The sequence below is a fragment of the Rutilus rutilus genome, assembly GCF_951802725.1.
Source record: "Rutilus rutilus genome assembly, chromosome: 3".
Lineage (NCBI taxonomy): Eukaryota > Metazoa > Chordata > Actinopteri > Cypriniformes > Leuciscidae > Rutilus > Rutilus rutilus.
This window is the reverse complement of record NC_140211.1, coordinates 15,491,223-15,517,298: the sequence shown is the minus strand read 5'-3', so window position 1 is coordinate 15,517,298 and position 26,076 is coordinate 15,491,223. Positions and strand designations below refer to the sequence as shown.

General features: G+C 38.2%; 1 protein-coding gene across 1 annotated transcript in view; it reads left to right on the top strand.

Moving 5' to 3' along the window:
• The window catches only part of cemip (cell migration inducing hyaluronidase 1), a 123,113-nt gene that overhangs the window by 46,889 nt on the left and 50,148 nt on the right, over positions 1-26,076 (top strand). Inside the window, 7 exon segments of the mRNA XM_084405298.1 lie at positions 11,129-11,226; positions 18,603-18,740; positions 20,226-20,364; positions 21,161-21,397; positions 21,788-21,967; positions 24,830-24,900; positions 25,023-25,118. Of these exon segments, the coding sequence (XP_084261424.1) occupies positions 11,172-11,226; positions 18,603-18,740; positions 20,226-20,364; positions 21,161-21,397; positions 21,788-21,967; positions 24,830-24,900; positions 25,023-25,118 (916 nt within the window). The 5' untranslated portion in view covers positions 11,129-11,171.

Sequence of the window (26,076 nt, the reverse complement as noted above, 5' to 3'; positions counted from 1 at the left end):
GTAACTAACTAAAAGTAATGCTACTAACCTTGCATTTTTCAGTAGAGTACCGCAGTATTGTGCACACAGCTTTACAGCTTCACCAAGGCAATGATTAAATCATGTTATCATATAATCAAGGTGGAAAATTAACACCTACCAGCAGCTAAATTATGTTTATTAGGGCAGCGGCTGGTAATTTTTGTCTTATTTGCCAGCCAATGGCATGAAAATAAAATAGATGCATGTTTGTTGTAGAAAAATTTGATTTATATTTTAAACAGATAAAAGAAAAGCTGGCGAGATTTACGACTTCACTGTTCGTTCAGATATTCAGTAGCACTTTACAGCTCATGCAGCTCATGCATGTGAGGTGATTTGAGATATATAAGCCTGAAATAGTTCAATGCATATAAAGTCAATTTTCTCTCATGTAAAGTCTGATTCACTGTATCTTATTGGTTTGTTCAGAGAGTCAAGATTCACCAATTCATTTGAGTCCCTGTGCAGTTTTTTGTTTTGTTTTGTTTTATTTTATTTTTTGTATAAAAGTAAGAACTTTAAGTTTAGGCAATTTATTCAGTGTTGTTTATAATTATTAATGCTTTGAATTAATTTAAGTTTAAGTTTTAGTAATTGAATTATGTGCTTTTTATTAGTTTTTATTTATTTATTTCTATTTGGCTTTAACTTTTTTTATTTCAGCTTTAGATTTGGTCATGTTAGAGCTTCACATTAAACATTTATTTCAATTAGTTGCCAAGGCAAAATGTCTAATTATATAGTTTTTTCTTTGTTAAAATTTTACATTTTTTAAAAAAGATTTATTTCAATTAACGCAAATTTAATTTAATAATTGTAGTTTTAGTTAACAATAACGACACTGACCTGTATGTAAAGGTATAATGTAGGACTATCAATCAATTCAAATGATTTAAGTGGGATGAGTCTCATAATTTGGTTGTTCATAAATTTCATCATAAGGGATGACACTTTTCGCAGGTTATATAAAGACGCCTTGTAGATTTATGCAATGGTGTTTTTTCACTCATCTCACAACAATAATTAAAATTTAACTGAATTTAGTTTTAGTTTAAGTTAAATTTAGTTAACAGCAATGATACACAATGATACCCAAATGATATGTAAACATTGTCCGAAGCTTACAGTAACTAGAAAAGCAGGTAATATATCAGTGTAATTTCTGTGACAATAGTGGCAAAAAGAAATGCATTTCTAGATGGTAGCTGGTTTGTTGCTGGTCCAAGGTGGTCTACAAGTTTTAAGCAGCTTCACCGTCTAATCAGCCCCACCGTCTTGTCCCAAACCTCATTAGTACCTGGTTCAATAAGCCTTTGAGGATGACCTCCACCTCACGCTGTTTTTCCAAAGTGAGGTGCCCAGTTCATGAGTGACCTCCATGAGTTTGGGAGATGTCTCAGGTCAGAGGTGCAGTGCAGTGCTGTGTTGGCAGTAAAGACTCTCTTGTACTTGTCACCGTCAGCACAGCGACGCGTCCCAGTCTCAGCTGGATTGAAGAGTCCTGGAGAGAGCAGGCTGTAAAAATAGCTGTTTCAACACCAGCTCTTTCTGAAGGCTCAGATTCCCCCTGGCCTCCGGAGAGCGGCTATAACCTTCACCATCTTCCGTTCTCTTCCCATTAGCACACACACACACACACACACTGCTCTCATTGAATTAATCATCACTGATCATCACCCTAGAGGCCGTCGCACCTTTAGCACAGCTCGCTTAGAGCCGGCGTAAGCCCATCTTCTCTGAGAAAAATACGTTTTTTTTTTCCCACTGGCCTATGCATGGGTCTTGCAAACCAAATTAAAAGGGCATATATGCTGATCTTGGCAAGATATTAAGGTGAACAGCCATTTATGTCTGAATGTAAACAGATGGGCCCGAAACATCTGATATGACATTATTGATGTGTGCATCAGGTGTAAATGCTCCCTAATAGACCTGATCCTCTCTGTAATGAGATTAAAAATAATCAAACTGCTAACAAGAAAAAGAGATAATCGCTCACTGCTCTTGTGTGGATACATTTAAAAGCTTTAATCAGCTTCTACAGTTACATTCTGAAAAACATCAAAAGCTCTCTTTGTTCTTTTTTTGCTTTGTTCTTCATTTTTGTTACCGACGGTTTATTTGTCTGTTTTGAAGCAAGGTTTAGATAATTAAAAAAAAAAAAAAAAAAAATACTTGAAAGCTAGATGTGGTAGTTTTAATTTATTAATTTATTTATCATTGTTTAAATAACAGTGCATAATAATGCATAATAATAGTTTGCAATAATATTTTACAGTCAGTTTAAAGCGACTAACATTGCATTCAAAGTAAACTTCTTCTTTTTTTTTTATATGTCTGATTCCCAGTTTATGCATTAGCAAATAGGAATCAATTAGCCAGGTGCTGTTTTAGCTACAGGAACATAAAAATAATCAATCACTTAAAAATTGGAGATTCATGCATTGCATGGGAATGAAACCCATGACTAATGCATCGCTGCAGTCTAATGCTGTTTGAGATGCAGGAACTTTAAAAAAATGTTTTGCTGTGGTGTTGAAATTGAGAAGAATCGTGAAATTTCACTGGTATTGGTATCGTAACAACACTACTTCGGCATATTCAAACTGGGTGACATCTTTCATGTCAAAAAAGCACCTCTTCATGCTGAATATATGCAAATGTGAATTATATTTAAAATGCTGTCTCGTTGATAAAACTTGGTCCATCTCTGTCTCTGTATGGACTACTTGTCTTTTATTATGTCTTTTGCATTTTACATCCCCTATAGTCACTGTCATTGTATGTAAAAAAAAAGCTACTTTAACATTCTGTTAAACTCTCAGAGAAAATCAAACAGCTCTGGAGCGACATGAGGGTAGGTAAATCATGAGAGAATTGTCACTTTTGTATGAATTATTCCTTGAAGGTGTCACGTCAGCAACTTTCTCTGCCTCGGAACCTTCCAGAAGAGACTCATTTTTATGTGCCTGAGAGCCTCGGTTTGACCCAGTAGGCTGATGGAAATGGCTTTTAATCTGCTCCACCGTAGTCCCAATACTTTTATAGGCTATGGTAATTGCATTTATATATTAAAAGCTTGTGGTTCAGGTTTCCACTGTGCATGTTTCTTACATCATTACAGCAACATGCGCTCAAAAAAGCTTTGGATTATAAAACCGAATGTTGCTATTAAATAAATGAGGGGTTTTCCTATCTGACTATCCTGCTGAAGTTCATCTACAGTGTTTTCTTGGAGTGCAAGTGGAGCATGGAGGCCCGCCGTACTCGTAAAGTTTCCTTTAACTGCTGCTCTGGGTCAATCCCGTTTGCTCCCGTAAAAGTCAGCTAGTATGTTTGAAACATATTTCAGGGTAATGAAAGGGAAAGGAAAAACCTCCCATCCTCTTGTTTGCGCTCCCTTATCAGGACTCACGTTAGTGCCGGGCGGCCTGACCGTATATATCGTGCAGCTGTAGATGTGACAGCTAGTTGATATTTTATCTAAGGTAGACGTATTTGTGAAGATTACGTTATTTATAAATAAGAGTGATTAAGGCAAGTTTATCTATCACATTTCATACACTATGGAAATTCAAAGTGCTTTATACAGAAAGGAATTAAAATAATAATAACGAAAATTAATAGTTATAAAAGAAATTAAAAGAGATATATGATACAGTTATAAAATGAATTAAAAGAGTAAAAAGATGATACGTAGATAAACTTCTCATCTGGCATATTCTATCTATCTATCATATTTAGATAGCTCCCAGTTTTACTCTGAGATTTTCCAATGGTGATTACAATGTGTCTGTGGTGTTCTTTCGGCGCGCCTAATAAATCTATTGGTCATCTCCGATGGACCCGTTCTTTCCCTAAAATCGGACAGGAGGAGCTCTAGGACTGACTCACGGGGTAACCCCGGGTCACTGCCCCATCAGTCCGCACCCCAAAAACCCATTTGTTCGGAAGCTCTAGGGAAGGTGTCGATCCAGTCCGCAACCCACAGAACCTCGAGTTTAATTACACATCAAACTCACTACTCCACCACAGACCCAGGTCATCAACGTGGTTTCATCTCTCAAGTTCCCCAATTAAGTAATTTATGTTTCTCTCTTACCCAATTCTCAGTGCCATTTGAGTTCAGTTTAGAATCAAAAGGAGGAATACAGTGCAATCAGTCGTACATACAGTGGATACAGTTATAAAAAGAATTAAAGAGTAATAAGATTATACATAAATAAACTTTGTTTCATCTGGCAAAACACAGACAGGTGTATCATATTTTGCACAGCTGCTTGTTTTACTGTGAGATTTTCCCATGTGGATTGTACTGTGTCTGTGGTGTTCCTTCGAGCATGGTTTCATCTCTCTTACCCAATTTTCAGTGCCATTTGAGTTCAGTTTAGAATAAAAAGGAGGATGCAAAATAAAATACAGTGTAATCAGTCGGACGCACAGTGGCACAGTACTCATTCAATAAATGCACAGCTAAACAGATGTGTTTTGTGTCTGGATTTGAATGTGACTACTGTAGGAGCACGTCTGATCTCTTCTGGAAGGTGGTTCAAGCTGCGGCTGGCATAGTAGCTACTGTAAAAGCGGACTAACCATGCTTTGAGTGAACCCTTGGTATTTTTTAGCTGATGTGATCCTAATGATCTGAGTGATCTGTTGGGTTTATATTCAGTGAGCATATCTGCAATGTATTCCAGTCTTCAGTGTCACATGATCCTTCAGAAATCATTCTAACATGATGGTTTGCTGCTCAAGAAACATTTCTTATTATTATCAGTGTTGAAAACAGTGATGTTGCTTAATATTTTTGTGGATACCATGATACCATTTAAAAAAAAAAAAAAAAAAAACCTGCATTCATTGGAAATATAAATATTTTGCAACATTACAAATGTCTACTGTCAATTTTGATCAATTTAATGCATCCTTACTGAATGAAAGTATTAATTTTTAAATTAGTAGTAAATTAATGTGTATTTTCTTAAAGGCAGGGTAGGCCTTTTTTCTTTTCTTTTTTTTATAAACACTTTTTGTTATCCTGGTTGAAACTTTCTTCACATCCTGACAGCAATCAAAGAAGTGGTCTAAATATTAAAACATATACAGAGTCTCAGGACAAAAAAAAATGTTCCGAATACAATGATAAGATGTCCTACCTGCCTATCAACAATGTATTTCCATACCTCCACGCAGACATCATATGTCATCAGCGCGTTCTGTAAGGCTATGCAGAGTTGTAGACAGACAGTCAACGAGAGCCAAAAACAAACAGCAGCAGCCTTTTACAGTTCCTCCTGAAACAAAACAATGAGCTTATGCTGCATTCATGCCATGCCATAAATGTAATTACAAGATGGCAACCCGTGACGTTCTACACTGAGCTGTTCATGTCCTCAGACTCATTTATTCAACACTAACAATGGTGAAATGAATCTGCAGCAGTCAGGTGGTACATTTAAGAGCTCTGTAAGTTGATGTTCATTATTATTGTAATGTTATGTGCTTTGAGACATGAGGGAGTTAACGTTCATAGCGCGTAGCGCGTTCATGTGTTCTGAAAGAGGCGTGGCTTTGAACACACTGTAGGGATCTCATGCTTTCAAAGCTAACTTGCTATTGCTAGCCTCTCTGAAATTGCCTACCCAATCTTTAATAGTTTGACAAACTTGACTGCAAAATGGCCAGTAGACTTCAGACTTCATTGTTCAATGGTATATAGCTAAAGCCATTTCTATTCATCTGCAATATTTTCTTATTGTCTTGTCACATTGATATATGCAACTAATTACTTTTAATTTGATTATTTAATCTTCATTTTATTCGATTAATTCAATTTTAATTGATTGATTAGACCTAATACCAACCATTTTTCTTCACTGAATTTCCAGCAGCATTCCAGCTATATCATGACTGTTACTGCGATTAGACAACGACTCATGAAAAGGGCTTTTGCTCATCTTGCCCGCTCACGTGAGCAGCTGAGACTGCAGACTTTGTTCCATGTGAGTTCTGCTTGTGCTCTTTTGCTCTCTGCTGATAGCACAGGGTCAACATGAAGGACAGGGGTGGAAGTGTGTTATCTGCGAGGGCCACGGAGGGCAGCAGTCTCTGTAAGAAGATAGGCAGCCCAGGAAGAGATATTTGTCTCAAACGCAGATAGCATTGGGAGGTAAAGGATCTAAGCGAAGCTTGTCTTTACAATGGTGATGTAATGTTTTGGAATAGACTTTCTCAGTGTTGGAGATTTGAAATGAAGTCTGAAAGGGCATGAAGGAGTGGAAGAGCAGTTTGAAACTCAAGAAACCCAATTTCTACACTGTCTGGAAAAGCTTTATTGTGCAAAACTGTGGGAAGTGTTGTGGGTCATTCCTAAAGTTTTTGGGTGGTTGCTAGATGAGCACATCTTCAAGTCTACAATGATATCTGCTCTCTGGATAGGGCTTGGGTTCCTCCTTTTGGTTGTTTTTCCCTTGCTTTATCTGTCCACCAAATAAATCATTTACATTTTCATGTATCCGGCAGATGCTTTTATCCAAATAATAAGTCTAAATGCTACAGGTGAATAATGTAAAAATAACAAATAGATATCACCATATTTTCCCAAGTGTATTAATCACAGTACATTAAGACAATTCGGTTCTGAAATGTTATGTTTAAATATGCAAATGAAGCACTTTCTAATTAAATATGCACTCATTTGCATACATTTCCAGAACAGAAATATGAATATTGTTTCATTTTGTTGACATTAAAGTTTTTTGCAGAGGAGATTTTGGATAGAAAAAGTCAGAAAGAAATGTGTTTAGCAATAAAATGTTGTATAAATCGGGCGAATGATATACGAACAAACCCCTCTGTAAAAACCTTCAGAGTATAGATAGATATAGATAGGAATAAAATGGGAAAGTTTAGTGTATGTAAGTGCTGCTGAAGTGGAGATTTCTGGCTCAGTGAATGAGAAAAAAACTCATTTTGAAAAAACAACCTAGAAAGATATGTTGTGTTATTGAAGTCTACTGACACAAATAGTTTTCTTTCCACTAGTCTTAAAGAGGTAAGTTACGGAAGCAAAATACACTAAAATCTCAAAACTGACCTTCGAAAGCTATGGTTTTGCCTGTAGTATCTTGACTTAGAAAAGTACACTACTCCTCAACAAAATGCATCATTCAGAGTTAGGTATCGTTCATGTATGTAGCACAAATGGTGATGGATGACTTGCATCCCAAATTGATATAAGTGTTTATATCACTAACTGTAAGTATAAGCAACACTAATAATGATGCTTGATTTAGCAACACTGCTAATTATTTGTGCAATATTATCTTCAGTTGGTCATTCTGTATGCATTACATCATGGGCCAGCTGGCTAAAACTAAAGATAGATATGTGAGTTTTCATGCAACATTCAGACAACCAGTCCACTGATAACACACATACTGTAGGCAGAAGATTAAAATGTGCTTAAATAAGGAGAAATTGTGATTTGTTAATAATGCACATTTAAAAAAAAAAAAAAAACATGCATGCTGAGCTGTGATGAAAGATGCATGTCACCTTTGAACGGCTCAGTATGCGTCAGCCTTGTAGATCTAGTGGTATTTGGCTCGAGGGAATCTACGTGCATTAGAAAACCTAATAAGGGGATTTTTTTTCCTGTCGATTTTCACAGAATTCCATCACGCCAGGCACAAAGTCAGTGTGATGAAAGCAAAGGAGCAGTCCGCGGTCTGCTGACTTTAACTGCAGGGAAAGAGAAGGAGGTGCTATTTTTGTCGATCTACACCATGACATCTATTTACCTGCAAAAAGTATTTTCTCTCGGAGTGCTGCATATCTAAATGCGATTTTGAAATGGCAAATTGCGCAGTGTGACATGGATTTACAAACTCTAAAATGCAAAGTCAGATGTTTTTAAACAGTATAAGCAATATATAAAGTCACATATACACACACACACACACACACACACACACACACACACACACACACACACACACACACACACACACACAGTAGAGAATATACAGTGCTATGCATAAGTGAATACACCCATGCTAAAGTTGACTAAAAAGAGGAATAAAAAATCATATTTTGGAAATTGAACTTAATGCCTTAATTTAAAAAAATAGGAAAAATCCAACCTTTAAGGACACCAATTTTCTTTGTGAATGAATAATGTATCGTAAATAAATAAATGTTCTTCCTTAAAATACATGGTGCATAAGTGAGTACACCCCAATGTTAAATTCCCATAGAGGCAGGCAGATTTTTATTTTTAAGTATTTAAAAAAAAATTTTTTTAGGATACTATGCATCCTGATAAAGTTCCCTTGGCCTTTGGAATTAAAATAGCCCCACATCATCACATAGCCTTCACCATACCTAGAGATTGGCATGGTTTTATTTCAGTTAGCCTAAAAGCTAGTTTGATTTGCATTGAGAGATGATCTTATGGAAAGTACCCCATGCCAATCTCTAGGTATGGTGAAGGCTATAGGCTAGGCTATGTGGGGCTATTTTAATTCCAAAGGCCAAGGGAACTTTATCAGGATGCATAGTATCCTAAAAAAAATTTTTTTAAATACTTAAAAATAAAAATCTGCCTGCCTCTATGGGAATTTAACATAGGGGTGTACTCACTTATGCACCATGTATTTTAAGGAAGAACATTTATTTATTTACGATACATTATTCATTCACAAAGAAAATTGGTGTCCTTAAAGGTTGGATTTTTCCTAATTTTTTAAATTAAGGCATTAAGTTCAATTTCCAAAATATGATTTTTTATTCCTCTTTTTAGTCAACTTTAGCATGGGTGTATTCACTTATGCATAGCACTGTATATATATATATATATATATATATACACATACATACATACATACATACATACATACATACATACAGTGAAATATTACAATTTAAATTAAGTGTTTTCTATTTGAATATGGTTTACAATTTATTTTATTCCTTTGGTGGCAAAGCTGAATTTTCAGCATCATTACTCCAGTATTCAGTGTCACATGATCCTTCAGAAACATTGCAATATGCTGATTTGATACTCAAGAAACATTTTGCTGCTTAAATTGTTTGTGGAAACATTTGTTTCAGGATTCTTTGATGGATAGAAAGTTCAAAAGAAGTTTTAAAACTAGGATTTATTTGCATTTTTTTTAACATTATAAATGTCTTTACTTTTGATCAATTTAGTGCATCCTTTCTAAATAAAAGTATTAATTTCTATAGAATTTTATTAAAGTTGTATTGTTTTGTTTGGGTTTTATCCATAATGACCTCTGTTCTCTCTTGCAGGTCTCCTGCGAAGTGTCTCAGATCTCAGATCTAAAGGGAAAGGCTGTGTGTTTGGCCCGACGATGCGGCACCTGTTGCACCAAGTCGACATCTGATCGTAGAATAAATTACAGTGTGGATCATACTGAAGATTCAAATAAACTTCCACTCCATCCACCACAGGCTTGTGTTTTCATTTTTCACTCTGTTATTGCCAGCGTCGTCGCAGGCATTGCTGTGAGACACATTACATTTCCTGCTGTGCTATCAGACGCGCTCTAATCTTAAAGGAATAGTGCACCCCAAAAAAATGAAACTTCTTTCATCATCCACTCACCCTCTTGTTGCTGAAAACACTTTTCAGTGCAACACAAAAGGAACAAAATGTCTGTTCTTTTCCATACAATGGGAAGATGGTCTGTCAAGCCAAAAAAAAGAAAGAAAAAAAAAAGAGGGAAAAGCATAAAAGCATAATTAAAAAAGTCATATATGCCATATTTCAAGTCTTCTGAAGTCATATGATAGCTTTGTATGGGGAACAGACTGAAATTGAAGTCGTTGTCCATGTGTATGCAAGGAAAAAAGGACATTGGGTCAGTAAATGGAATATACTGTATGGCTGGTTATCAAGTCAAACTGATTGTCGTCTTGCTGGTTTATTCACTCTTACACGACTGTAACAGACTGTCACATCACATGCTGACATGCATTGCAATTGAAAAAAATAAACAACCAGAAAAACAATCTTTGGAATATTCCCACAATCCTTTGCACAGACCCCAATGGGAAAGGATTGTGATGCTAATATGACGAGAAGTTGGCAGTTGTAGACCATTATCCCTCAATATATAACAAAGACAGCAATAGATTCTCAAGCTATACAGATCCGATGTATAACAGTGCAGACTTGACACGCTGGACAGGTCATGATGCAACTGTTACTTTGGGACAACGAAGCCATCACGCCTCGGGCGGATTGGCAGTGCTAATAAACATCACGACATGATAATTCCAGCTCTGAATATCAAATACAGAAGAGTTAAAAACAGTAATAACAGTTCATTTCGTCTGATTTTGCAGCCTTAGAAACGGCTTTTATGTGCAGGAAAACATTTTACCTTCGAAAATGACATAGCTTAGTCAAAGGAAGCATTGTCATGTCTCTTTCCTTGTCATATAATTGGTCTGTCAAGCATACCTGGAGTCTGCAATATCGAAACCAGGATACAGGATCCCGTGTATGTCTATATCGGTTATGTAACTTTTTGTTATATAACTGCATTCAAACAAGCACACTATTATTAGAGAGTCAGTACCTGAGCCCTCGGCCCCTCTGAGCCTTTGATCCTTTATGGAGGTTCAAGTCATATTGCTGGTGCTCTTGTAATCTCTTTGAAGATAACCATGTAACCTTCAGATCTCACAAGTTTCAAAGGAATGCAAAACTGGGGTCCACCACTTTCAGATTCTGGCAAACTGACAAAATCGCTTGCCCGTTTCTATGGCAACGCCACACACGCTCAATGACATTTTTTCCCTTCAACTGGTCATAGTGCCATGTGTGCCAAGAATAAATAAGCATGTTTATGATGATGTGTGTAAAAAACACTGCTAAAAATGCATTGTGAGACATTTGTAGGTTGATTCACCCTGTAAAATGTGAATAATTCAACTCTTTCAGAACATCTGTTTTGCCGACCAGTGGTGGAGACTTTGAAAATAATTGATGCAATTACGTTTGTTGGGATTGATGGCACAGAAATTACACGCTTTATCTTTATTAATTATTAGATTTTTGTGTTTTGTGTTGTAGGTGAGGTGCCTTTACACTCTGGACCAAACCAACAATACTGAAAATGAAGATCTGTGTTGCTTTTATTGTAGTAGCTGTTCTTCACATTGCTCAGGCTGGTGAGTTTCTGTCTTTCATGCTCTGATGTATCAGTTTTGTTGCAAAGTGCTTTGATAGTATGCATTTTTTAATAAAATAATAATAAAATAAAATGAAATAATAAATAAAAATGGGTAATATATGAAGGAATTACCTTCTTAACTTTAAAATACAAGAATCCATAGTATGTTTTTAAGCATAAAGTATTCTTTGAATAACATAAAATATCAAATAAAACAAAAAATTGAATTCAATTAAAAATATCAAATATAATGGGTAATAAGGAATTCCTTTTTTATATTTGAAATGTCAGAGTTCATTGCACTTTGAAAGCATATAGTAAACTTTTAATAAAATAAAATGAAATTAAACAATGAGTACAAATAAATACAATAAAAAATATATATAATAAGGAATTCCTTTTTTAACTTTAAAATATAAGTGTTCATCATACTTTGCCCAACAGTACATGACTTGTACTTTGAATAAAATGGAACAAAATATTTAAAAACAATAAAATAAAAAAGGTAATAAAAAATGATTTCTTAAGCATAAAGTATACTTTGAAATCCCCAGGTTTCGGACATTTACATTTACATTTATTCATTTAGCTGACGCTTTTATCCAAAGCGACTTACAATTGCTATATATGTCAGAGGTCGCACGCCTCTGGAGCAACTAGGGGTTAAGTGTCTTGCTCAGGGACACATTGGTGTCTCACAGTGGATTCGAACCCGGGTCTCTCACACCAAAGGCATGTGTCTTATCCATTGCGCCACACCACCACCACCATCGGACATATAACATAAGCAGCAACATTTAATATATTTTGTTTTAGCATTGCTTGCAATTGCTCCCCTAATATTTTTAATTGCCCTTTCTAACTATCATCCTTCTGTTTTCTGCTGTCCTCTTAACTTCACTTTGAATTGTGACATTGCCTGATGTTCAGTATCAGAGATTATAGCATGTAGCCATCCAAAATATACCGACGTCCTTTCAGTCTCAACTTAATCCGTCCGACAGAGAGAGACCCCATGACTTTGAGTCTTGTTACAGAAGAAGGCTCTTGGATTTAGTTTTTCAAACCCACAGAAGCCCTTTGAGACTTTTTGCACTGTGTTTCATTCTAATCCAGCAAACTCTTAACTCAGTTTTCAGCCAAGACTCAACAGTACAATCCATGTCTTTACAGGCCTGCAAATGTAGTGTATTTCTGCTCCTTTCAACAGCAAAGTAGCTTTACTGTAATTTAACAAACCAAAGCTGCATGCTTCAAGACCTTGTAGTTGCAAACATGATTTGCAATTATGAAAAAGCAGCATGGCCTTCTACATTGAAAGTCAAATGAATATATTCTAGAGTAGATGGTCATAATGCCCAAATCTGTGCGAAAACATGTTTTTATGTGCATTTAGAGTGGGATCATTCTTTTGGGTCTGTGGTATTTCCAGCACTGTTCTCATCTGCCTGTGGATTCCTCTGGGGAAAATATGCATTTGAAGAGCTTTGTGTTGACGACACAAAGCGTGATGGCTTTTCGCAATTTTGTTTTGCGGTATTTGTTCTGTATATGGTAAAAGCTGGCGATGAGATTAATGTATCACTGCAGGACAGCTAGTTAGTGGTCACATAAAAGCGCTTGTTTGAAATGACAGGCTGCTGTGTTTTCTTTGATTTTCTCCTTCTCTGAGAGCTGAGCCCAGGATGAATAGGAAAATTTATTAAAGGCACGCTTTATCTAATAGTTCCTTTGTTGTTCTTTCATTGCCTGTCCCTTTAGCTAGCTATCTTTTGTGTTTTATATAAAAGAGAATACTTCATATTTTGCAAAATGGGCTTTTACATATGTATCCACATTATGATGTTTATATTTTTGAGGTGTGTGGTTCTTAAACTTAGTTAACTGCCTTTGAAAACAACATTATAAGTTTAGGTGAGCGTAGACGCCTTTCGCGGTTCAAACAGATAGGGCTGGGCAACAAACTCAAGCTCCTCCAATAATTCTCTTTAAACATTCTTGCTTTTGACTTCTAATTCATGACAGGTGTTTTGTTTTGCTCTAAACTCTGCGCTTCCGCGTTTGTCAATACGTAATGCGTAAGGTCAGAGGTCACTCTTCCACCGGAGCTTGACTCGTGTACGGAAGCCAGTCATTCTAGTTTATAAAGTTGTAAATATGGATATTTTTCTTTAAAAAACGCATCGCTTCGCTTCAGAAGGCCTTTATTATTTATTAGGCCCTGGAGCTGTATAGATTTTTGGGCTTCAAAATCTCAGTTACTATTCAATCCCATTATAAAGCTTGGAAGAGCGAGGATATTTTTTAATATAACTCCGATTGTGTTTTGCTGAAAGAAGAAAGTCATATACACCTAGGATGGCTTGTGGGTGAGTAAATTATAGGACTGTATACTCAGCAAATGTGATTTTTTTTTTTTTTTTTTTTCTGAATGTGTGGAGAAAAACAAAGTTTAAACCTAAATTAACCTAGCTGACACCCCAAAGTCTCCTGTGCAATGAAAGAGCAATAAACCTTTCCTCTGGGTGATTATTACTGTCATTATTTTTGTTGCATGACTTTTTGTAACGCAGAAGGAAATGCATTAGAAAGCTCAGTGAAGTCCTTTACTCTCATTTCAAAGGAGAGATATGTAAATGCTCATGATGAAAGTTCTCAGCTGCTCTGGTTCTCAAGATGTGCGTGTGTATTCAAATCAAATGCGTGGCTTTTCAGAGGTTTTTACAGCATTAAATGAAAGAATGAGGCCCTTTTAATATGGGATGACACTTAAAAGTCTAACTGCAGTCAGAAACATCCGCCTGCGGTTGACCCGCTGACTTCCTTTTATCATCTGAGTAATAGCAGATGAATTTAAGGGTTATCATGGTAAATTTTTTGTCTAGACATCTCAGATATATAGGTCATACATTTGGACATCTTAAAAGGTTGGTTTCATTTAAAGTTTGTTTCCTTGCAACATCATATATTTTTTGTGGCACTTTTTTTACATTTTGAACCTTTTGAGTTCTGAAAGTTATGGTATGTTTTCATAGTACATTAAAGGGCTCATGAGATTTTTTTTCAAAAGCTTAAAGGTTGTAATGAAAATGTGATTTTTTTGCGTATTTCTGAACATGTAGTGTAACGTCTCTGTTACGTATGTAACCCTCGTTCCCTGAGGAGGGAACGGAGACATCTGACGACAGAAGGTCTGACGGTGAAGGTCTGACGGCAGGCCCGAGTAACTGGTACTCGGAGCGTGCCCTGTTGCCATGCCCATCTCGGGACTCGGGAACATGCCGACCGAGTCGATTTCCAATCCGAGAAAAGAGATCCTCTGCACGGGGGAGAGTTTGCTCTTTTCCCAGTTGACCCGAAGGCCCAGACTGGCGAGGTGCCGGAGCACCAGGTCCCTGTGTTCGCAAACCTGCTCTCGAGATGAGCTAGAATCAGCCAGTCATCGAGATGACCGAACCGATGACTGAGATTCAGGAACCCAACCCCGTGTTGCCGAAGTGGCACAAGGGCTGCCTCGACGACTTTTGTGAAGACGCGAGGAGACAGGGCTAGCCCGAATGGAAGTATCGTGTACTGGTATGCCTGCCCCTCGAAAGCAAACCGTAGAAATGGTCTGTGTCGATGAAGAATGGAGACATGAAAGTAGGGATGCACCGATACCACTTTTTGAGTCCGATACTGATACTTTCATTTTTGGTACTCGCCGATACCGATACCGTAACCGATCCCTGAATTTTCACTGCATTTGTAATTTTTAAATGTATTAGTAGATAAACCAAAAGAATATAAATCATATTAGTTGGCTTAATTTGTTCATCAAATTATATATTTCTTTCAGTTATTTTCATGCTTTAATTAAGCCTGCTAAAATGCATTGTATGAGCTTCTGTTACTGTCTGTTCATTCTATTGCTCTATCATATTTTATCTTTCATTTAATAGCACAGCACATATTTAGAGCTGCTTCAGCAGGGCTCAGTGCTGAGGATCGAGTCAGCGGTTCAAATGTTTGTCAAAACCAGTGAAATATCAATTATTTAATCCAATTTTGATACTACAACAAAAACTACCAGCCTAATTATTGTGAATTTAAAACAAGTAAGCAGTCAGTAACAAAATAAGAACAAACAATCGAATTACAAATAGGACAAATAAATCCAATAGAACAAAGAAAGGCTACAAATGAAATAAACAGTGTTTTTAGAGTTTTTCAGGTAGATCTAACAGGTACAGAAATTTGAATAAAGTAATCAAATGTGAAAAAAAGCTTATTCATTACTGTATAAATTAGATGGATATTTTTGTAAAGTTGAAAAGGGGAGCCTATTTAGTCAAGAGCAGTGAGTATTTCTTTGTCCTTTGTTTGATAAACATTAAAACTGCTGCCCCTTTAAGACCGAACGCACGGACCGCATTTGAACATGGCTACCTTCATTTGAGATATAACTGACTTTGTTTACTATAGGATACTCGCCAAGACAGGCGTTTTTACATAAACTTGTGTGAATTCGTCCGTACAAGCGCAAGACGTGAGACAATTTAATTGTGTTCGCGCGCTGAGACGCTGGTTTGCGGGGCGCGCTTTGGATGTTTGCATTCATGGAACTTCTTGACCTGCACACGTCCTGTAATAATGTAGGGAACCACTCATTATACTTAAATCAGGTAACAGTTCATGTTTTACTTTACTTACATATACGATTTAGTTTTCATCCAAATAACATGTGCTGAAAGAACGATCAACAATCAAGAGCATTCAACAGAAGGGCGCTCGCTCGCTCTCTCTCTCTCGTCAGTTAACGTTAATAATAAGCTACATGCCTCGTTTTATTTTCTTTGCCATTGACATCTGACTGAACAAACTTTCCACTGATGTCTGTTTAAAGGGATGTGCTCGACCAGAGCGCGTCTGTGCAGTTACACACTTAATCCACTGCACGTTTTTCTCTTATCAGCTCGCGCACCACAGCTATACACACTTATAGTTCGTAGGCTTGTACGAACCCTGTGAAATGAGTCCAAACCGCCGACATTATACTTTCCTATGCCTCAGTTCACCTCCACAAAGCACTCGCGGCAGCCAGTTTCGTTTCGCAAAATGTACGTGGTATCAGTGCGTGGTATCGGCAAATTTTTATGAGTACGAGTACGAGTATATGAGGACAGTATTGGCCCGATCCCTGATGCCAGTATCGAACGTTCCTCGGTGACCGACAGGGGACTGGCGACAGAGGGGGACGAGAGTGGCGATGTGGAGTGTCCCACACTGCCATCTGCGGCCTCTGGGGACTCAGAGATGGGGAAGTCAGTTCTTTCTTATAGGGAGAACAAAAGATTTCCCTCCACTGGGGGAAGGAGTGGCCCTGCAACCACCTTCTGTGAAGAACTGCAACCCATCTCTGAGCTGCCCATATCAGGAGCGCCGCTTTGCCTGGCGTTTGGCAGGCTGTGGGGCTGGTACGGGCTGGGACGCCTTCCTGTGGCTACCTCCACGGCGCGGCCTGAGTGAAGGCTGCTGCTGGGGCCTGGCGGGAGGAGCGGGAGCCCCAGGAGGGCACCCTCGGCGGCGAGCGGACTGAGGCGTCTGAGCCGGTGGCTGGGTGGAGGCAGCAGCTGGCCGCCGGGGCAGAATATGTTTAATAACCTCAGTCTGCTCCTGGGCGGCCGAGAACTGTTGGGCAAAGTCCTCGACCACACCGCCGAAGAGGCCATCCTGGGATATGGGGGAGTTGAGGAACGGAGTTCTCTCAGCCTCCCACATATCAGCCAGGCTAAGCCAGAGGTGTCTCTCCTGGACCACACATGTGGACATCACCTGACCCAGGGAGTGTGCGGTCACCTTCGTCGCCCGTAGAGCGAGGTCTGTGGCAGCACGCAGCTCTTCCATGAGCCCAGGATCAGCCCTACCCTCGTGCATGTCTCTGAGCACCCTGGCCTGGTAGACCTGGAGGATGGCCATAGCATGCAGTAAGAAGGCAACCTGCCCCGCAGTTCTATAGGTCTTCGCCACCAGAGTAGACGAAAACCTACAGGCTTTGGAGAGGAGCTTAGGGTCACCATGCCAGGTGGAGGCGCTGTGGGGACACAGTTGCATCTCCACAGAACGTTCCAGTGGGGGCACCCTTTGTACCCTTTGGCCGCGGCCTCATCGAGGGCAGAGAAGGCGGAAGAGGCCGCTGAGCAGTTGCGAAAAGTAAAAGGAGACTTCCACGATCTCATGACCTCTTCATGCACTTCCGGGAAGAAAGGAATTGGGGGCGGGTGCTGACGGGTGTCAAAAACCAATCATCAAGCCTTGAGCGCTTGGGACATGGCGGAGGGTTCCACACAAGCCCGATGCTCACAGCTGCCTGGGAAAGCATGACAGTCAGTTCTGCATCAGACTCGGGCAATGCTGGCACCCCCGAAGGAGGCAGCACAGCCGAGTCTTCATCTCCAGATGACTCAAGCCCACCTTATGATGCGGTGATAGACATGATGTCATCTGCCGGGGCGCCGAATGAAACACTGGGCCCGCCACAAGACTGGCCAGCGACCTCATCCAGAAACCTCACGGGTTGCAATGTGGAAGAGGGGGGTGTGGGCCGAGGAGAATTTGTCGGGTTGTTCCACACCGGCAGCCTCAGATCACCCTGGCCACCAGCCAAAGTATCCCCTCTCGTAGAGAGAATAGACTGGGGTGTGGCAAAGGGGACTCTAACTCTAAGGAGGTCATTGAGTCTCAATCGCAACATTGCGATGATCATGTTCCCGCAATGAGAACATGACGCATCCACGAGTGCTGCCTGAGCGTGATTTAAGTCCAAACACGCCAGGCAGCGTTCGTGCCCATCAGCAGAATTAATCTGTCTACTGCACCCAGAAATACCCAGAAATAATGCGAGATTGCCACGCTGCTCCTTTTATACCCAAGCAGTGGGGCGGAGTTGCGCTGTGCAAATTCTGCAGACCCATGGCATTGTTTTGCCATTGGCTCGTTTTGTAAGAACTCGAAGGTGATAGGCTTCTAATTGAAACACCCATTCGGTCATTCACTGACGTAACTCGTAGTGACTGAACGAAAAGGAAATTGGGTAACACTTTACTTTGCAACTACATGTCATTAGAGCATTAGTAGACTGTCTGCTTAATATCTTGATATTTTGATTCTCCCCAAAAAACATTCTACTTACTAACTTTGCAAGTGCTTGTCAACTTATTCTACTAACCTATACCCTAACCTAACAGTCTCAAGTGAGAGTTAATTGATATGTATTTTCACAGTTACTTATAATTAGTAGAATGTCTAAAATAGACTATGGTTATAAAGTAGCCATATTGTGAGTTCTTCTGTGTGACTTATTACTATTAATTACAATGTCTATATGTTTCCCAGTTTGTCCAGATAAGCTGCCTGGTCTACAACCCTGGACCCCCGGTCACAATGAAGCCCACAGAGTCACCATAGGCTACGGTCGTAAAGTCGTCCTCACCTCCTCTGCGACCGTCCATTCCATCGAGATCCTCAACGGAGGTAAAACTTCCTAATAAAACCTCTTTCAAACTTCTCCGCAGCATTAAAGTGCCACAAATATTTACATCCTTCACGATGAAAGCAAAACTTGACATGAGCTGTGACAGGCTTAAATCAAAACACATTTCAGACGTATCGCCCCGAGCGTGGAATATTCTGGTGTTTGATGGGGAAATTCCATCACATTCCCTGCCAGCAAACATTCACTGCAAAAATGGATTTCTTTCTTTTACTACTTTTTTTTTTTTACTTACTACCTACTGTCTTGTTTTTCAGTAAAATACCTAAACATTCTTAAATCAAGATACATTTACTTGAGAGGCAAAATGACGAGATTGCAAGCCAAAACCAATTATCCAAATTAAGTGAATTTTTGCTTGAAACAAGAACAAACATCTGTCAATGGGGTCAGACCAATAAACTTAAAGGCAGGGTAGATGATTTGTTCCAGAAACAATTTTTGTGATGCTGGTATCCTGATAACAATCACTAAGTTAAGTAGTCTAAATGTATTGTATGTAGGCCTATACAGTATATATATTGTCTGCGGAAGGTGTAGGACCATAAAATGTTTGTTCAATCATTGCATTCATCCGAATGGTACAGGCCAGTGCTCTTTAAGTTGTTCATGTTCATTATTATTGTAATGTTAAGTGCTTTGAGACATGAGGTAGTTTAACGGCTTCTTTCGTCTCGTGATGCTTTGCAGACTCTACTGTGTTAGAAGGCTTGGCTTTGGAGATGCCCTAAAGGGGAGGGTGGAATCTGAAAAAGGAGAACTCCGGTCAATTTTAACATTGAGCTCATTTTTTTGTACATTTGGAGTGCTGTCAGTACAGAGAACAATGACAAAAATCGGTGGACAGTAGTCGATTTTCGAGTTCACGCGCGTGATCATAGGTACTAAACCTATGCGCGTGAACTCGACAATCGATTACTGTGGACTTCGACCGAAAACAGGATGTAAATACAGGTATGTGCGCTGGCTGAATAAACATCATTTTTTATATATTTCTTTCACATCTACTGCAGTCAGATTCACCCGCGTTCACTCCGAAGGAATCACTCACATGACCTGTGCACTTGTAATGACACATCAAGGATGTTAAGAGGCTAAAAGCAGGTTTAAAACTTGCCCCATTGAAGTCAACAGGGTGCAAATTTTAAAACGAGGATAACACGGTGTAGGCAACACCGATTTTTGTCGTTGTTCTCTGTACTGACAGCACTCCAAATGTACAAAAAATCATAAATTTGTTCATAAATTTGAGAGAACCTTGCCAGAGCATTTGCTTAAATTCTGAGAATGTTCCTGTCAGCGGTGTTTGTTCTAGAAATCAAGTCAAACATACTGAGTAAGACATGTTTTGCAGTGTTTGTTTACTTTTAGAACTAGAATTGGAGTTGGAAAATATCCTGCATGCTCATTGGTTGAAAATCAGTGGTGAGAGATCAGGATTGGCTTGATTATTTTGCTCTTTTTAGGGAAGCTTGTGATAGCCGATTCCAATCGACCCATTTTTCTGCGGGCTAGGCACATCCTCATAGGGAACAAGGGCGAACTTCACATCGGCAGTCCAGAATGCCCTTACAAAGGCAACCTCACCATCTCTCTCTTTGGCAGGTATGAATATAATCTTTGAAAAATCATCAGACTTCTGCGACCTTCATAAGGTCATTTATAGAGTAAAGAAATTTTGGAGGAACAGATAGAAATATGTTAGATCTGTTTTGAGCCTTTAATTTTAACCCCATAAACATATTGTATCATAATTGATACAGACATTTCTAAGGCTTCTAAATGATCAATGTGATCAAAACTTTGTTGAAAAACCTGTTGCACACAATCTACTACATGCCTTCTGTCGTCTGATTGATAATTTATACTTTTTTAGCATGTAAAAATGCCATGATTTAGGTTATTGGTACACGTATTTATTTTCTGTAAAATCTTTACTGTTTTTTAAACAGTAATATATCAAGATGAACTATTACTAGACTGAAATTATTTAGGTTTACTTTTTACAATTTTTTTGAAAAATCAAACAAAGATAATACATATAATGCTTTTGAGGAATATTTGTTTGTACATCTCTCAATCATCATTATATTGCATTGCATTATATGTTTTGCCCTCCACAATAAAAACTACAGAACTTTGATAATATATCTAAGCATTTAAGATAGCCCGGCCTATAAAATCTTCAAACTTAAAGGCTTTGTAAACTTTCAAATAAACTTTACTTTTCTATTTCTTAAAATTTCAGTGCACTTTAATTTTACTAAAATTACAAATCTGAATCGCAACTGCAACTGAATTTGAATTTAAAAGGCATTCTCAATTCAATTCTGAATCACGCACAACCCTACATGGGACAGTCTGATTAGTTGTCATTTTTCTTCTTCTTGTTTTCAAAAAGGTCTGATGACAGCGAGGTTGAACACAGTTATTTTGGCCGTAAATACATTGGCGTTGGAACTGGAGGAACCTTAGAAATTCACTCAGGAAAGAAGTTGTCATGGACGTTCCTGAACAAAACACTCCATCCTGGGCAGGGTAATGAGAACAGTTACCGTTTCGAGAGGAGCTGGGGAAACAGAGGTATCATAATTCACGTCATTAACCCCAAGACTGGAGAGGTGCTTCACTCTGATAGGTCAGTGAGACATGATTCCACATTTTCTGCCCTTAAAGTTTATTTTTAATAAATGCGTTTTTGCTTCTTGATGGATTAGAGGTTGTTACTTCAGTACATCATGTAAAACCAACTAACTGATGGTTTTAATGTGCAGTTGGAATTAAAACAGCAATTATAAATCAACTGTCAAAACAAACAGCGCATCCAAGTTGGCTTTATTGCAGGCAATTGATCAGCATCTATTTTTCATTGAAGAAACGAGCATCTGTTATTGAATCACAGACATCAAAACAATCATTCATGCTCAGTATTCTTACTGGCTTCTGTAACGTTCCTTGACTGGTCTATGATTAATGTCTGTGACCCACTTTTACGTTTGTGTATATAAATGTGTGTGTGTGTTTGTAGGTTTGACACATATAGGAGCAAGGACGAGAGCAGGCGGCTGGCCCAGTATGTAGACGAGGTGGAAACTGGGCAGATCTTGGCCATGGTGGTTAATGATGAAGGATCCAACAACCTGGAGGATCTGGCTAAAAAGGCTCTCACTAAGCTGGGTAGTCGGCACTTCCATCGACTTGGCTTCCGGTAATATGACCCGTTTCCAGCTTATCAATACCTGCTTATCCATGACAAGTCTAGAGTTCTCTTCAGCATTAGTTGGACACTGAATTTAGGGTAGTCTGATTTAGTTGAGTGTGCATGTGTCAATCAGCCTGAATGCATTCACATCTTCCTCTTCACATCGCTAGTCTGAGACCAGTGAAATGTTTCTTGAAATAGCATCTAAATCAGTGGCAAATCCTGCAGTTCTATCTTTCTGCACACAGTTTAGTTCCAACTCTAATAGAAGACTAGAGAAAGGTTTTATGGAGCGTTTGATGAAAATGCATAAAACATATATAATAATAATAATAATAATAATATTTTTACTGTTATAGCACTTTTTACACATAAAATGCAACTCAAAGTGTTTTATAGCCTAGAATATAAAAGGGTTTAAAGAGGCCACATTATGCCTTTTTACAAAGTCTTGATTTTGTTTTTAGGGTCTAGAATCTTCATGTTTGAATGTTCAAAATATACATAATTTTTCATAAATTTTTACATTGTTGCAGCACCTCTCTTCTCAGTCTGTCAGTAATGCTCTGTTTAGTTCTGGGCTGCGTTTCTCAAAAGTACTGTGAGCTAAGTTGATCGTAGAGACCATTGGTGGCAATGGCTCTATGATCTACTTAGGCTGATGATGCTTTTGGGAAACACAGCCCTGGTCTCTATGAAGCCCCTCCTTCCAAAAAGCGCAATGTGCTCTGATTGGTCAGCAGGATGACTGTGTTGTGATTGGTCAACCGCTTCCAGCGTGTTTAAAAAGTGTCACACCCCTTACGATAACCATGAGTTTCAACACACTACTAACGCAACTCAACCAGGCCTCGCCAATTTATTTTGAGTATAGAATTATTTACTTGAGGAACATTTTGACGTGAACGTTCCCGGAAGAAGACTCAAGACTACGATGGAGGCGTTTCAGGGAGTTCAGAAACAGTGCTTACTGAGGTAGAGAATAACTTCTGTTGGAGTGACCTTTTTTCATGCTCAAACAGCAACATTAAGAAATGTAAAAAGGCATAATAGTTCCTCTTTAATAAAAAAGGAAAGCAAAAAAAAAAGAGAGCAACAAGCCAAGTCAATGTGAAAAAATGCAGATTCTTTTTTTTCTGCACATAGGGTTGTGTGTTTTTTTTTTTATCCTAAAAAGCATGCATCGATGACACACCATGCAAATCTATACCAGAGTAAAGTATATAATACAAGCAGTTAAGTGTTTAGTATGGATAATAATGCATTTGGGATGTGGTGTGTGATTGGCTGGTTCAGGTGTGTTTGATTAGAGTTGGAACTGAATTCTGAGGGATGGTCCATCTCCAAGAACAGGGTTTGGGCAGCCTTTTCAGTTTATGGAATATAAATTGCATGAATTTATGAAGTCATTACTAGAAAATGACTAGAACGAATCCTATAATATTGCAAATGGGCTGCAGATCATTATGTATTAGGAATGAAAATATCCACAGAAATTTATAGCTGTATATTCTTTCTGAATGTCAACAATTGTCTTGTTTAATGTTTCTTTCTCCTATGGAATTGGGAAACAAAGCTGATATTTAAATGGAACCGAGAGCTCCATTATGTCTCATAAACTATGAAATGGCAACCTCTAAGCAATATATTTTTTTTCTCTGGGGTGGATGAAATAAAATTGTTGTTTACATGAGTGAAGCTGTGCTGTGAGAATAATATCAGAATAGCTGTGACAGATAACAACTTTGGAGTAATTAAAATGTTTAATGAAAAACCAGGCTTCAAATACAGAAATGGTTCTACATGTGATTTTTTTTGTTTGTTTCCCGCACACAAATCTAATCACATCAGGAAAAATAGCTCAGCACAGAAGCCTTTAATATATATATACATTTTACATCTGCAAAATGGTTATGTTCAACTGAACATGAATTTGGCCATCCTGATTAAAGATTGCATGCCATTTATTTTCCCTCTCCAGTCTCTACACTCAAAATTCATTATAATTACGTGCCTGCTTTCTTAGATATGAAAATGATGGAGGCCTGTGAAAATGGCCATTGGCACAATGCAGGTTTATTTGCTACTAAGTGCCTTCCCACAAAGCTCTGAGTATCTTAAAAAAATTGCCACTTATATGGCAAGCTTGTCATTCTAGTGATTAGTTTAATGTGTTGTATGAAGCAGACAGTGAATTGAGCGGGTAGGTGTGAGCACTGCCATAACAACGCAAGAGCACACTTTAAGTATGCTCAGTTTGCATACTTGTATAACGTATTCTGGCCTTAGTCCTAATTTATTATAATTAATTATAATAATTAATTATATATATACATAATGCTTAAATACATTGCATACATATAATATGAAAATAAAATAAATTACTTTTTTATTTTATTTTAATGGGGTAGGGTCAGCTTAAGAGCGTCTACCAGTGTTATTTTAGTAAATCAGAAAATTGGACTTTGGTTTGTGGTGAGATTTCCTCCCGAAATCTCTGCATCGTCACATATCGTGGGCGTCGTATGCACAGAGAGCACTCCTGCTGGACAGATGGTGCAGCAACACCTCTTTGGCCCGTCAGTCTGGTCTAGCTGTAGAAAATTGTGCTGGTGATGATGTCATCAGGTTGTTTATCTCAGAATGGAGCAGGGGCTGATGGGAAACTCTGGCGTTATAATTAACCAGTTCTCTCTGAGAAGCACAAGCCGCCAATCACATCTTAAGTCAACATCATTTACAGCAGTGAAAGTCAGAATGTTTGTCTAGGAGGGACAACTTATTCATGGCCAACTTCTCAGACTTATTTATCCCTCATACGTCCTTTTTCTCCTGTGTGTGTGTGTGTGTGTGTGTGTGTGTCTGCAGGCATCCGTGGAGTTTTATTACAGTCAAAGGGGACGCCTCCACAGCGGTCGAAGATCATGCCGTCTATCAGGGTGAGCCTCTTCTTACCCACATCTTTGCTCAGTGATGGAAAGCAAACAGCAGCACATAAACGAAATATCTTGAAGGCGAGCCGTTTCGCTCTCCTGATGCTGGTGTGTGTTTGTGTGTTCAGGAACCAAGGCTTCGTCTGAGGCCAGGAGCTCTCGGGTGTTTCACTCAGGTTATGGAGAGCATTTCACCATCACCACCATCAGTCAGTGGGTTCAAGGTACAAACACACCTCTCCACCTCTGCAAAACACACACCCATGACTCATTTTTCAGGTCCAGGTTGGTTCATGGCGGTTTGGTGTTGGTCTAGCTGGAGACCAGCAAAACGTAATCAAATAGTTCACTCAAACTGTAAAATGTTTTCATCATTTACTCACCCTCATGTTATATTCTTTCTTGACAAAAGGAGAAGATCATAAGGACTGTTAAGCTTTGAAAGCAGGATAAGCAGAAAAGCTGCTTAAAAGTATCATAAATCGATGTGCTACTGAATTTTTCAAGTCTTATGAAATTATGATATTTTAATATAAATGAGGAACAGATAAAAATGTAATATAGTCAATTAAAAATGAAATATTTTGTATGTAAACTTTAATGTCAGGATTTTTTTGATGTTTTTTAATAGAAATTATTAATATTTTTAAACAAGGATGCTAAAGACACTTACAGTGTTACAAAAGATTTCTATTTCAACTAAATGCTGTTCTTTTGAACTTTCAGTTCATCAATAAAAAATCCTGTGACATGCAAAATTCTAAATTTGTTGAAATTATATTTATATTCTATAAAGTAATATTTAAATTATATTAAATAAAAAATATATATAAGTATAACACACATATTGTATATATTTTATATGAACAAACTTCTTGTGGTGCGTAGATCTAAAAGCAGCTCAAAATCAAAAAAGAAAAAATGAAGATCAGCACACAAAAAGCTCACATAAATTTATTGACAAGAGGGCACAAACAAAGTCCAAAAGGTGCAACCCTTCATCAGTGCCGTGTGCTTATTTGTGGCCTCTGGGCAATACATTCATGTCAGTTTTTCGGCCTTTTTTTTCATGTGCGGATCTTCATTTTTTATTTTTTATTTTAAATATATTTTAGATACATAAAAATGTCAGGGTAGGGACAGCATAAAAGGACTGTCATAAAATTATGAAATTATTAAACT